General features: G+C 37.8%; 1 protein-coding gene across 9 annotated transcripts in view; it reads right to left on the reverse strand.

Annotated features, from left to right (window-relative positions):
- The window catches only part of USP8 (ubiquitin specific peptidase 8), a 48,515-nt gene that overhangs the window by 28,612 nt on the left and 5,812 nt on the right, over nt 1-14,091 (reverse strand). For 8 of the 9 annotated variants that reach the window (XR_002828536.1, XR_002828535.1, XM_023751660.1 and 5 more), the window contains exons 4-7: nt 11,137-11,222; nt 9,780-9,915; nt 7,642-7,684; nt 4,243-4,387 (exon numbers count right to left, since the gene is read on the reverse strand). Coding sequence is in view for 7 of the 9 variants with exons in the window: in XM_023751660.1 (XP_023607428.1) it covers nt 4,243-4,387; nt 7,642-7,684; nt 9,780-9,915; nt 11,137-11,222 (410 nt within the window). In the remaining 2 variants the exon portion in view is untranslated. Of the gene's footprint in view, nt 1-4,242; nt 4,388-5,961; nt 6,046-7,641; nt 7,685-9,779; nt 9,916-11,136; nt 11,223-14,091 lie in introns of those variants that run through there. The other variant, XM_023751661.1, reaches the window with a different exon arrangement.

Here is a 14,091-nt window from a genome sequence, read left to right on the forward strand (position 1 = left end):
CTTGCCCCTTTACTCCACTCCAGGCACTGGCTTCCTTATAACTTCTGGTATGATTCCCTCAGATAACGCATCAGTCATTCCCCTTATCCCTTCAAGATCTGCTTACTAGTATCTTCTCAGTGAAGCCATACTGGATTAACATTTTTAAAAATATATATTTTATTGATTTTTTACAGAGAGGAAGGGAGATAGAGAGTTAGAAACATCGATGAGAGAGAAACATCGATCAGCTGCCTCCTGCACACCACCTACTGAGGATGTGCCCGCAACCAAGGTACATGCCCTTGACCGGAATCGAACCTGGGACCCTTCAGTCCACAGGCTGACACTTTACCACTGAGCCAAACCGGTTATGGCTGGATTAACATTTTAATACCCCAATATACAAGCTTGACACACCCATCTTATCAATAGCAGACATATATTTATGTTTTATTGGTTGTCTCACCTACCTCATCTCCCTGTTAATCCTATATATAATAAAAGCATAATATGCTAATTAGACCGAACGTCCTTCTGGACGACCTTCTGGACGAAGCTGGGGCTGTGAGGGTTGAGGCAGAGGCAGCCGCTGTGGTGGTAGGGGCCAGCCCCTCAGGCTTCTAGTAAAATATAAGCTCCATGAAGCAAAGATTTGTTTGTTCAACTGACTTAGTCCCAGCACTGCAAACCACAGGAACCCAGCCCATAGCAAGTGTCAGTAAACATCTGCTGAATAACTGAGTCAGTACAACAGATTTGCTCCTCCAGGTAAGAAACTCCATATTATTTCTAACAAAGCACCTAGGCATTTATTTAAATGACGATACTGGCAAGCAAGACAGGACTGGTGAAACTTTTATTCCTAAGTAAAACTAAATGGCGTTAAGATCATTTTTTAAAAATCCTGTATATAATAATGCAGGTTACTTTACCTATCCTATCTAATGAAAGACAAAAGGGTAATTGACCGTACCTTCGCTACGCTTCCCACTGGCTAATCAGCAGGATATGCAAATTAATCGCCAACCAAGATGGCGGCCAGAAGCCACGCAGCTGAAGCGAGCAGGAGGCTTGCTTGCTACAGTGATGGAGGAAGCTAAGGTTCCCCGCCTGCCGCGGCCCGGCTCTGAGCTCCGGAAGCAACAATGTTTCAATTATAGAAGCTAAACAAACCCCAGATACCTGCTTTCAGCCGGCCGAGGCCTCAGAGCTGGGAGCACTAGTGACGGCAACAATGTTTCAATTATAGAAGGTAAATAAATCCCAGAATAAAGGAAAATAAGGAGAGGCTGGGAGCTTCAGTCGTCCGCCAGCCTGAAAACGGCCCTCAGTTCCTCATCCAGGCTGGCCAGGCACCTCAGTGGGGACCCCCACCCTGAAGGGGGTGTGACTAGCTGCAAATAGCCATCAGCCTCTCACCCAGGCTGGCCAGGCACCCAAGTGGGACCCCCACCCTGATCCGGGACACCCTTCAGGGCAAACCAGCTGGCCCCCACCTGTGCACCAGGCCTCTATCCTATATAGTAAAAGGGTAATATGCAAACTGACCCTAACAGCAGAAAGACTGTGAATGACTGGTCACTATGACACACACTGACCACCAGGGGGCAGACGCTCAATGCAGGAGCTGCCCTCTGGTGGTCAGTCGCTCCCACATGGGGGAGCTCTGCTCAGCCACAAGCTAGGCTGATGGCTGCCAGTACAGCGGTGGTGGTGGGAGCCTCTCCTGCCTCCTCAGCAGCGCTAAGGATGTCTGACTGCAGCTTAGGTCTGCTTCCCGCTGGCAAGTGGACATCCCCCGAGGCTCCTGGGCTGCCAGAGGGATGTCTGATTGTCATCTTAGGCCCAATCCCGCGGGGAGCAGGCCTAAGCCAGCAGGTGGTCATCCCCTGAGGGGTCCCAGACTGCAAGAGGGCACAGGACAGGCTGAGGGACCCCCCGCCGCGTGCCCAAATTTTTGTGCACCGGGCCTCTAGTTAGAATATACAGAAAAAAAGAAGAAATACAAAATGCCTCGTAATAATTCTCATCTGATATACTGAAATCAAAAGAATGCTTAGTCAACAAAGAATGAGAAAAAATGAAATGTGATATTCTTAAGGACTATTTTTAACTGCAGGGATATACTTGCCTAAATACTTTTTATCTAAAAACTCAAGATTACTATTCTGTGGAAAACAACAGTATCAACCAGTACCATCTTCACACACCGCTATAACTTTGCTTTACCTTGTCTACTATTTAATACTTTAATTATTCGTTAATTTAATTGAAAGTGATTTTTTACTTAAATAAACAGAAAAATGTATATTGCTATATACATGAAAAAATAGAATCATATCCAATAAAGAATAATCCTAAAAATAATCCTAAAATTAAACAAAATAGATCACTAAATTATGCTATAGCCACCCAATAGATCACCATTTAGCAATCAGAATAAATAAACTACAACAACATATAATAATATATATGACTTTCATAAACATTAGGTTGAGTACAAAAAGCCAGACATAAAAAGCTACTGACTGTAGGATTCCATTTATACAAACTATAAAAACAGATAAAAAGGAATCTATTCTAAGTTGGTGGTTCCCTGGGTGGGTGGGGGTATAGGTAGTAACTGACAGGTGGCTTATGAAGACCTTTTGGAGTGATGCTAATGTTTCTTGGTCCAGATACTAACTCAATGGATGCATTCCATTTTTGACAATTCACTGCGCTAAACACTTACATAAGCATTATCATATGAATATTACACTGTTTTAATATAAAAAAACAGAGTAATCACGGTCACTGCTGCCTACAGAAAACTCTGAGGCCTGTTCTCTAGCAAGAAAGAGAGATTAGCAAATATTAAAAGGTAATGCTAGCACCAAATTGAGACTTCTTTTAACTAATCCAGGACTGAAACAGAAATTAAAAGGGAATGCTTTTCTTGGTATGCAATTCGTTGTTCTTTAATCTTCAACCTAAACTCACCTTGAGTTTCCCAGTAGTCCAAATCCCACATTTTGGGAAACAATTAAACTCAATTAAAACCATGAACTTTTTGTTAGTACAGATTAGACTACCCAAAGAGTAATTATAACTTTCTTTTTCTTTCAAATCCTAGGAATATATTCCCACCTACTTGATTAGATTAAGCACTCGAATCTCATATTTAAATAATGTAGTTACTAATCTGTTTGGTGGTTCACAGTAGAGGAATGATAGAGGGAATAGCAGAAGACACCTTGTTTTGTAAAAAAGGAAATCATCCAGCTACACTAGTTAATTTAAAATTCAGGTAAATAAACAGCTAGATAGATTGATACACAGATTGGACAGATAACATATTTACAATGCATACTATTCTTCAGGTCAAACACTTAGCAAACATCTGCAGTATACCAAATATCATGCAAATTTTATTAATTACCTAATTTAAAAATATCTTCTTAATATTGTTAGTCCTAGAATGGACCTACTCCAATCCCATAAACTAAGACCCAGAGAGGTTACATAATTTATGTAATACTCAAAATAGTGAAAATAATCTTGGATCTGAAGTTTTAACTCTGTCACTGATGAGATAGTTTCTAATATACAACATACCCATGCATGGTAACTTTAATTTTATAGGTTAAAAGCTTTTTTATCAAAAAAGAAAGAAAGTACATTTTTAAGTTAAGTCCTTACAAATGCCAGGCTCAAACTTCTCAAAACCTCTGAGATAAGTACTATTATTATCCCCATTTTATAGATGGGAACATGGGCTTAGGAGGTTAAGTCACTAGCTAGAAGTAAGGTAGCTAATAAAAGACATTTATAATCTCACCATAGTCTGCCTTTAGAGTCTTTACTCTCTCTTAATGGCTTAGTTATACACTGTCTTCTTCGAAAAAGTATTTGTGTGCTCTTTTATCACAGATAACAGTATGAGAAATCTCCAATTAAAAACAATTCAATTAGTTCACAATTTTAGTCTATTTGATGCATATGCTTCAAAAGCTCATATGTAAAAAACAGTATGAGAAGTTAGTCAACAAACACCTGGGGAGAGAGAGTACACAAGGGCGGCTTCATTTCTATTCTAAGGCTCCAAATGCCACAGACAGGAGAGAGCACCCAGACTGGGTAAGGTGTACATTACAAGCAAAAATGAAAAGGTCAATGGGAAAAGAAAACACTATTACATCACATTTAGATTGGATGCTAATTATTAACATTTACTACTCTCCCCAGTTTACCATTCTATCTAAACACACAATGACCCACCCTGGATTGATGGCTTCTTCAGGAACACTTAGAGAATCTGAAATATGGGAATCCTGATAATCCTGCATTCTTCGAGCATCCATTATAATCAAGCTGATGTTTTCATCCATCATCATTGTGTATAGTTGCTTTGCTGTGATTGATCCTAGGAATCAAGAGAGATGATATTTGTGACAAGTAACACCCAGTTCTGTGTGTTATCACTAAACACAGGGCAAGCACAGCTTTTTCTAGAAGAGTAAAATATACTGGGTGTTACATACTTGCTTTTCCATCACACTATTTATTACCTTTTAAACTAACATTAAATATAACATGCATTTTTGACATTTACCAAGAAACTAACTCAATGCTCTATTTATAAAGACTTAATAAAATTTGCTGCTGAGTTTACAATTATTTCTGGTGTTGGCTCTGTTACTGTTTTAAAATAAAGGAAATTAGTAAGTATATCTCAGGAAAATATTATATTTTTTAAAATTAAGCCATTTAAAAAATGTCAATTAGAAGAAAGTTCTATGGCTCAAAAATTCTTGAAAGGGTCTACGTTCTTTAATGGGGCTTTATGAGAGCTATTTTAGATTTTCATGTATCCCCCGAGCAACAAGCCAAAAGCCTGTTATTTGTGTTCCATGAGAGGGGCTGGCAAACCATGGCCACCTGTATTTACTGGAACACAGCTATACTCATTTGTTTACATATTGTCTATGGCTGCTTTCACACTACAATAGCAAAGACCACAGGGCCCCCCCAAGCCTAAAATATTTACTATTCAATCTTTTAATATTTAGCCAAAATAAACATTCCCTATGTTGCTATTTTCCTCTTCCAGCTTCTACCACCTAAAGCAGTGATGGCAAACCTATGACACCCGTGTCAGAGGTGACACGTGAACTCGTTTTTTGGTTGATTTTTCTTTGTTAAATGGCATTTAAATATATAAAATAAATGTCAAAAATATAAATCTTTGTTTTACTATGGTTGCAAATATCAAAAAAATTTCTACATGTGACACGGCACCAGAGTTAAGTTAGGGTTTTTCAAAATGCTGACATGCCGAGCTCAAAAGGTTCGCCATCACTGACCTAAAGTAAAAGATCAGAAAGCACTACAAGGGAGCTTAATATGTGAAGAACTCTTTCTTCGGTAGTGAGCTGTGAGAAGAATGTAGTCACATTATCTCCTAAGCTAAAATATCTAGCTACTGCCCTGGCCGGTGTGGCTCAGTTGGTTGGAGTGTCGTTCCATACACCCAAAGGTGGTGGGTTTGATTCCTGGTCACAGCCCATACCTGGTAGGGGTGCATTAGGAGGCAACCAATCAATGTTTCTCACATCGATGTTTCTCTTCCTCTCTCTCTTCCTCTCTCTAAAACCAAAAAAAAGCATGTCCTCAGGTGAGGGAAAAAAAACCCAGCTGCTAATAACCATCCTACTTCCCTTTCTAACCATCAAGATTATTTTGACAACAAGAGACCAAACCACTCTAAAGAGGTTGAGACCAAACCGCTGAGAAGGATATCAAAGCAGGATGAGATATAAAGGAACATACAGATAAAAACAAATGTTAGAATGAATTGGTAACAACTTCTAGTAAGGTACTTTTCTAGGTTTAATTTTTGTTGTGTGGCAATATTTTAAATAAATTATTTATTTTAGTGTTACACTCAATTAATATTTAAGTTAAACCTTTTCTGAGACAAAAACTTAGGGCAAATACCTAAGTCTTATTCTTTAGGATATATATCTGTCACTAGAGCAGCGGTCGCCAACCTTTCAGACCTCACGTACCACCGGTTGGCAACCGCTGCACTACAGCATCCACACCACCTGTAGATAATATCAAAATTACTGGTTTAGATTATTTAAGGGAGTAAAGAAGATTTTTAAATAATTAAGTCTTCAACTGAGAGTAATAAGTAGTACTAGCTAACACTTATATAAAGTTTATTATGCATTCTACGAGTTTCACATGTATTAACTCATTCAATCCTCATCAATAATCCTATGAAATAGGTACTATTATTATCCCCACTTTAGAAAAGGGAAATTAAGCCCTAGTAGGTTTGGCTCAGTGTATTGAGCTTTGTGCCATGGACTGAAGGGTCTTGGGTTCCATTCTGGTCAGGGGCATGTATCTCGCTCGGTTGCAGGCTTGATCCCCAGCTCTGGTCGGGGCGTGTGCAGGAGGCAACCAATCGATGTGTCTCTCTTACATCGATGTTTCTCTCTCTCTCTCCCTCCCCCTCTCTTCCACTCTCTCTAAAAACCAATGGAAAAATATCCTCAGGAGAGGACTAACAAAAAATAAAAATAAATAAAAACAATTATTTAAAATGAAAGTAAAAAAAAGGGAAATTAAGTTAAAGAGGTTAAGTAACATGCTCAAGATCACATGGAAATTCAGAGGAGCCAATGTTCTACCCCAGGCAGTCTCACTTCTGAGAGTCCATGTTCTTAACTACTGTTAAACTACCTTGAAAAGAAAATAATGACAACTACTAACTGTGGTTTTGATGTTTTCAATTGCATCCTATATAATAAAAGCCTAATATACTAAGTGTCCAGTCATCCATTCAACCAATCAAAGTGTAATATGCTAATGATATGCTAAGGCCACTCAACCGCTCGCTATGATGTGCACTGACCACCAGGGGGCAGACGCTCCAACCGGTAGGTTAGCTTGCTGCTGGGGTTCGGCCGATTGGGACTGAGTGAGACGGGCCAGACATGCCCTGGAGCCCTCACGCGGTTCCGCCTTGGCTGCCAACCTCCTGTGTCCCTCTCTGACCCCAATCGTGTACTGGTGGGGTCCTTCAGCCTGGCCTGCACCCTCTCACAATCTGGGACCCCCTCAGGGGATGTTGGAGAGCCGGTTTCAGCCTGATCCCGAAGGCCAGGCTGAAGGACCCCACTGATGCACGAATTCATGCACCAGGCCTCTAGTAGTATAAATATAACCCACGATATATAAATTCAAAATAGAATACATTTTCAGTATATTTGTACAGGCAAGGTTATATACAGACTAGAGGCCCAGTGCACGAAATTCACGCACTGGGGGGGGGGGGGGGGAGGGGGTGTCCCTCAGCCCGGCCCACGCCCTTTCGCAGTCTGGGAGCCCTTGGGGGATGTCTAATTGCTGCGGAGTGGCTCCCGCCCCCGCTGCTGCACTCGCCAGCTATGAGCCTGGCTTCTGGTTGAGCAGCCCTCCCTCTGTGGTGGAGCACTGACCACCAGGGGGCAGCTCCTGCACTGAGCATCTGACTCCTGGTGGTCAGTGTGCATCATAGCGACTGGTTGTTTCACCGTTAGGTCGATTTGCATATTAGCCTTTTATTATATAGGATGAGATAGTATTAGAATCTCACTGTGTAAAATCTGAAGCTAACACACTTACCTTTCTCTGTGGTCTCATTTTTTTCAGTGTTTTCACCATTTATCTATTTCATAGAAAAGAAAATTTCAAAATTAATAATAGAAACAAAAATGTTCATAGAAATAAAAAGTTCAACTTTAATATCTCATTGAAACTGAAAGCCAAGGAAATGAAGGGCTCAGGGTACTGTCATTTTATAAAAATGCAGATGAACAGTAATGGCATTACCAGGTTACTATGGCGGTAGTTAACAGCTAAAATAACTAGCAGCACATCTTAATCATATGACAGTTCTTCAAAATTTTCTTCAGTTGATGGCTAAATATAATTTAAAAGCACAGATTATTGCAGAAATTTATTATTTAATTTAATGAGAAATTCCTTACAATGAAATAAAAATTGGGCTATTACCTGGCATGGAATATTCAAAATGATGAAAGAGAAAACCTAGAAATACTCTACCCAGCAAAGTTATCATTCAGAATTGAAGGAGAGATATTTTCTGAGATAAGCAAAAACTAAAGGAGCTCAATATCATTAGACCAGCAATACAAGAAATATTAAAGAGACTTCTTTAAGCAGAAAAGAAATGGCCAATAGTAAAAAAATTTTAATTATTGGAAAGAGCCCTAGCTGGTTTGGCTCAGCGGATAGAGTGTCAGCCTGCTGACTAAAAAGTCCTGGGTTCGATTCCAGTCAAGGGCATATGCCCAGGTAGCAGGCTCTACCCCCAGTAGGTGGTGTGCAGGAGGTATCGAATCAATGATTCTCATCATTGATGTTTCTCTCTCTTCCTCTCCTTTCCTTTCTGAAATCAATAAAAATATATTAAAAAATAAAATAAAATATTGGAAAGAAAAAAAAACACACTAATACAAGCAAACATTTAGTAAAAGTAGGGGTCAACCATGGATTAAACTAGTATGAAGGTTAAAAGACAAAGTAAGATCATGTGTAACTATAGTAATTAATGGATTCATGCACACACACACACTCACACAAAAGGTGTAAAATATGTCAAAAACAAACATTGGGGACTAGAAAAAATGTAGTATATGATTCCACTCATATGAGATACCTAGAGTAGTCAAATGCATAGACAGAAAATAGAGTGGTAGGTGCCAGGAGCTGGGGAAAGGGAAGTTTGGGGAGTTATTGTATAAAGCAGCAGTCGCCAACTGGTGGTCCATGAACCACTGGTGGTCCGTGAGGTCCGAAAAGTTGGCGACCGCTGGTTTAAAGGATACAGAGTTTCTGTTTAATACTTTAAGAAATAAAAATTATTATTAAAAAAAAAAAAAAAAAAAAACGTGAATGGACTCAATACCACTGACCTGGATAAGGAATTAAATATTATGTTATGTGTATTTTACAACAATAAAAAATTTTTTAAATGTAGGGCCCCTATCTCCGTCTCTGGGAGGGTAGGAGCCTAACTTCCATAACTGACAATTAGCAAACACAGATGCCTCTCACACTGACCAACCTTCTATACTAACATACTCTAATACTTTTCCATGAGCTAATCAGCATTTAAAAATCCGCCTAGCCCTAGACTGTTTGGCTCAGTCGATAGAGCCTCGGCCTACGGACTGAAGGGTCCCAGGTTCGATTCTGGTCAAGGGTACATGCCCGGGTTGAAGGCTCGATCCCCAGTAGGGGCGTGCAGGAGGCAGCTAATCAATGATTCTCTTTCATCATTGATGTTTCTATCTCTCTCCCTCTTCCTCTCTGAAATAAATACATAAAAATATATTTTTAAAAAATATGAAAATCTGATCAATATAATTTAAACTAAATAAATAAAATGAACAAAAATCTGCCTACATTTTGTTTAAGAATCGAGTTCAATCTCCCATATTACAATAGTCTTGAATAGTCTTCATTAAGATTTTTTAAAAATGGAGCTTTTAAAATGCAATTGTAAGCGATCATCAACTTAAAACAGACTGCAATAAACACAGCTTGTTATATATGAATCTCAAACCAAAAACCTGTAAGAGAACCAACTGAAGCTAGAATATTTTATTCAATTTCTAATAAAAACGCATCAAATTTTACTCTGGTTGCCCAAAGGAACGTTGTAGTGATATCTCAACTCTTCTTAAACAGATCACCTGAGAAGAGTCTTTTTATCTCACAGAATAAATTTAAAATACCTTTTGGCTTTTGTCTTTGGAATCCAATACATTTTCCAAAGCATTTTTAGCTTCCTGTCTTTTTTGTTTCTGCAGTTGCTCTTCCTCCTGTCTGTCTTTTTCTTCAAGTTTTTTCCGAACTTCGGCTTCTTCATATCTAGTTGAAAAAAGAAGTCAAGATGTCTTGCAATGATCATGAAAAGTAAAGGAGTTCTGGTTACATGATACTAGTACCCTGCTTTGGGTACATATTTTCTCCCTCCAACTGATATTCAATGCTGCCAATGGTCATTATAAGCCACAACTCACAAATTTGCTCTTTGTAGATTTACATAAATTGCCCAAAAATCTTGAAAAGAGACTCTATGCTTTCAAGTTAAAGTTGTTTAATGCTCTTGTTGCTCTTTCCCTCTCATTAATTTCAACCTTTTAATGATTCAAATCTGCTACAATTTCCTTTTGAAAGGAATTATAATCCTAAAATTAACTACAAACCTCACTCACTTATAAAGTGATTAAAAATACTAAAAAGTAAAGACAAATAAGTGAAAGGACCTAACCCCCCACACACACAAAAAAAGAGGAAGTAAAGAAACATGATTATTATAATAGTATGATTAGAGAAAAGCTAGGCAAACCCAAGGGAAAAAAAAACAGTTAATAATGGCTAATCCAAAGATTAGGAGAAATGCTATTCTACTTAATTGATTAACTAGCTAAAGGAGAAAGAGAATAGTGATTCTTAATGATATCAACCACCTTAACATATTCCAGAACCAAGATTGGTAATTTCTAGAAAGGATGAACGGAATATAGCAGTTTAATTTTAAGTGAAGGCTATGATGTATATAACTATAATAGTTAACTGATCCAAGTACAAAAACCATTAAAGAAAAAATATTGAACTAAATAGTTTCTTTTTTATTTTGTTGTTTAAGGAATAACTAAAAAAAAAAACATACTATTTTTAATTTCTAATTATAAGTCTGGCAAACCAATCACGGAAAATACTAGAATTAGATGAAAAAAACAACACATATATAACTTCTGAAACCAGACAGATCAAAACTACAGTAAATACTTTATTCTCATCAGACCAGTGTCCAGTAGCACATCACAACATGGAGCAGAGGAATGATATTTTTCTGAAGAATCCTGTTAGAAATTTGGGGAAAAAATGAGACCTAAGCTCTAAACTACTACACTAATGCTTACCTTAATAAACTATCATTCTAAGCATTTAAAAAATGTCAATAAAGAATATTAATGGTATTACATGAACATAATGTAGTGATATAGCAAACAAATTTGATTTTTGTGTTCTGTTAACACAGGACTTATTTTTAGGAATTAGATTTGAAAATAATAATGTCTATACCTGAGTTTAAGGCTTTCAGAAAGTCTTTCAGCTTCTTCAATAGCTTTTTTGATGTTTGCAGGTCCAAGCATTGAATGAACATAGTCCTAAAATTATAGGAAAACCATCCTATAGTGTTAGCATTAGGTACTATACACAGCTGTAATGCTAAAGACATTAAAATCACGGTACTTAAAACAGGAAAGTTTAGATGAAAACATTACTATGATTGAAGTATTTTTTTAAACTTTTAACCTACATGAATGCACAACTTATTCTCAAAATGTTTCAAAAGCATCTTATAGCATTAGTATAAAAAAAATTTGAGTAGGTAACGGTTTTACTTATTTGTAAGGCACCTTTTAATAAGTACTATTTTTTTAATTTTATAAATAAATAGCAAAAAACCCACAAAGCTTTCAAGGGCATAATATATCTTGCCATTATAAGGAGGTTTCCTAGTTTTATTTTTCTCTAGTCTCAGATGCAGTAAAACAAATTGTGTGTCAATCTACAGCATGGGATTTATCCTTTTGTTTTAAATTGATATGTTTTGCTTCCATCTTTCTTTTCTATAGCTACCTGCCTTGCAATACTTTAGACATAAAACAAGTGTTATATTTAAGGAAACACTGAATAACGAAAAGTCAAATGACAGAAAATAAGTCATCAATAATATAATCTACCTTTAAAAAGAAACACAAAATTGTCTTGGCCAGTACTACTCAAAGGTTAGAGGTCGGCCTGTGCACCGAGGGGTCTTAGGTTTAAAAACCTAGTCAAGGGCACGTACCTGGGTGCCGGGTTTGCTCCCCGCCTCTGAGTTGGGGGTGCGTGTGGGAGGCAACCAGTCAATGTATCATTCTCATATCCATATTTCTCTCCCTCCCCCCTTATACTCTCTGTGAAAAGCAATGGGAAAAATATCCTCAGGTGAGGATTAACAAAAAAAACCCCACAAAAACACAAAATAGCCATGGCCTGTGTGCCTCAGTTGGAGCATCGACCCATTTGCCAAAAGGTGGCAGGTTTGATTACAGGTCAGGGCACATAACCAGGTTGTGGGCTCAATTCCAGGTCAGAGGAAAACTATCGGTGTTTCTCTCCCACATCAATGTTTCTCTTTCTCCCCCTTCCTCCCTCTAAAACACACACACACACACACACACACACACACATTTTGGCACATAATTTACTAATAGGCATATGAAGTTGTTTTTTAAAAAATCACTTCACTAAAGAGGTCACTCATTAGATCCTGCAATCAAAGATATTTTCAAATCAAAGTTAGTTTGACATGACAGTAGTGCAGTTAGACTAGGCTAATTATTGGATCTAATTTGCCACAACTTGTCAGTATGACTACAAATAGAGCCTACTAGTACAGTTCATCACAAAGGACATAGTAATCAAATTTTTAAAAAGGAGCAAGGCCAGAAGGTCAAAAATATCCATCTCTGGCTCATGGAGAGACCCTCACCAAGAGCTTTGGGTAGAATAAATCTGTTGGTAACAGCTATCATATGTCTATCTAGCCCAAAAGTAGCTCAGGTTTTGGTTGAGTTTTTCTTCTAGATTAAAGACTAAATAAATAAAGAGGGCCATTCACTACGTAATTTCAATAAAAGTATAGTTTGTTCAATACTCTATCACTTGAACATTACAGTGGAAACTATAATTACTTTAGTTACCACAATGTCCTGACAACTGATACAATATTCACCCCCTCACTGAGGATGTGTAATTGATTTCAGAGAGAAAGGAAGGAACAGAAAGAGAGAGAAACAACTGTGAGAAACACAGATCAGCTACCTCCCATACTCCATCCAGGGATGAACCCACAACCTAGGTATGTGCCCTGACTGGTAATCGAACCCACAAACTGGTGTACGGGACAACACTGCAACCAACTGAGCTACCCAGCCAGGGCTGATACAATACTTAAAACTATATATATATGTGTATGTGTAAAAATATATATATAAATTATTGATTTCAGAGAGGAAGGGAGAGGGAGACAGAGATAAAAACATCAATGATGAAAGAGAATCATTGATCAGCTGCCTTCTGCATGCCCCCTACTGGGGATCAAGCCCACAACCTGGGCATGTGCCCTTGACCAGAATCAAACCCAGGACCTTTCAGTCCAGAGGCTGACATTCTATCCACCGAGCCAAACTAGGTAGGGCACAATACTTTTCTAACAGAAAATAAAATCTAATCATTACTGTAAGGTTTCTCCAATAAAAACAAAATACAAAGTAAAACAAAAAATACTATGACTTGTTTTTATTAATTTTTTAAATAGAAACTCATTAAGAAGCCAGTCTGTAAGCTCAACATAATTCTGTTTAAATGCTGAAAAAATTGTTTGTGTTTGGCTATGCCTATTACAAACTCTCAAAAGACACTCCCTTAATATCGGTGAGGTTTCCTTTCAATAATTATCTCTCTCTGTACTGTTAATGGAGCACAGTTAAAATAAGCATAAATATTTTCAAATTTTCAACAGTACTGACAATTGGCAGAATTTTAATAACAACATCCAATTCTTATACAACTAAAAACATTTGCTTTTTAGGTTTACCAAGTAGAACTTTCCTATTCTTGAACATACAGATTCAAGCAACTCGCATGATTTCACAAATAAAAAGGTTTACCAGTAATATTCAAGATTATCAAGAATGCCACAGATTTAAAAATATCATTCTAATATTATCTAGACTGCTATACTAATATTTTCAACATATTTGCCTTACTTCATTTTCAGATAACCCCCCAAAAATTCATATATTGATTTTTTTCAATGAGTAAGCAACCTATATATATAAAAGGCTAAGTGTCCATCAGTCCAATCGGTAGCTATGACGCGCACTGACCAACAGGGGGCAAATGCTCGATGCAGGAGCTGCTATGACGTGCACTGGGATTTAAAAACCACCCTCGGCTTCCCCCTAGTGGGACATAGGCCCCAGA

Source organism: Myotis lucifugus, unplaced genomic scaffold, assembly GCF_000147115.1.
Source record: "Myotis lucifugus unplaced genomic scaffold, Myoluc2.0 scaffold_23, whole genome shotgun sequence".
Taxonomy (NCBI): Eukaryota; Metazoa; Chordata; class Mammalia; order Chiroptera; family Vespertilionidae; genus Myotis; species Myotis lucifugus.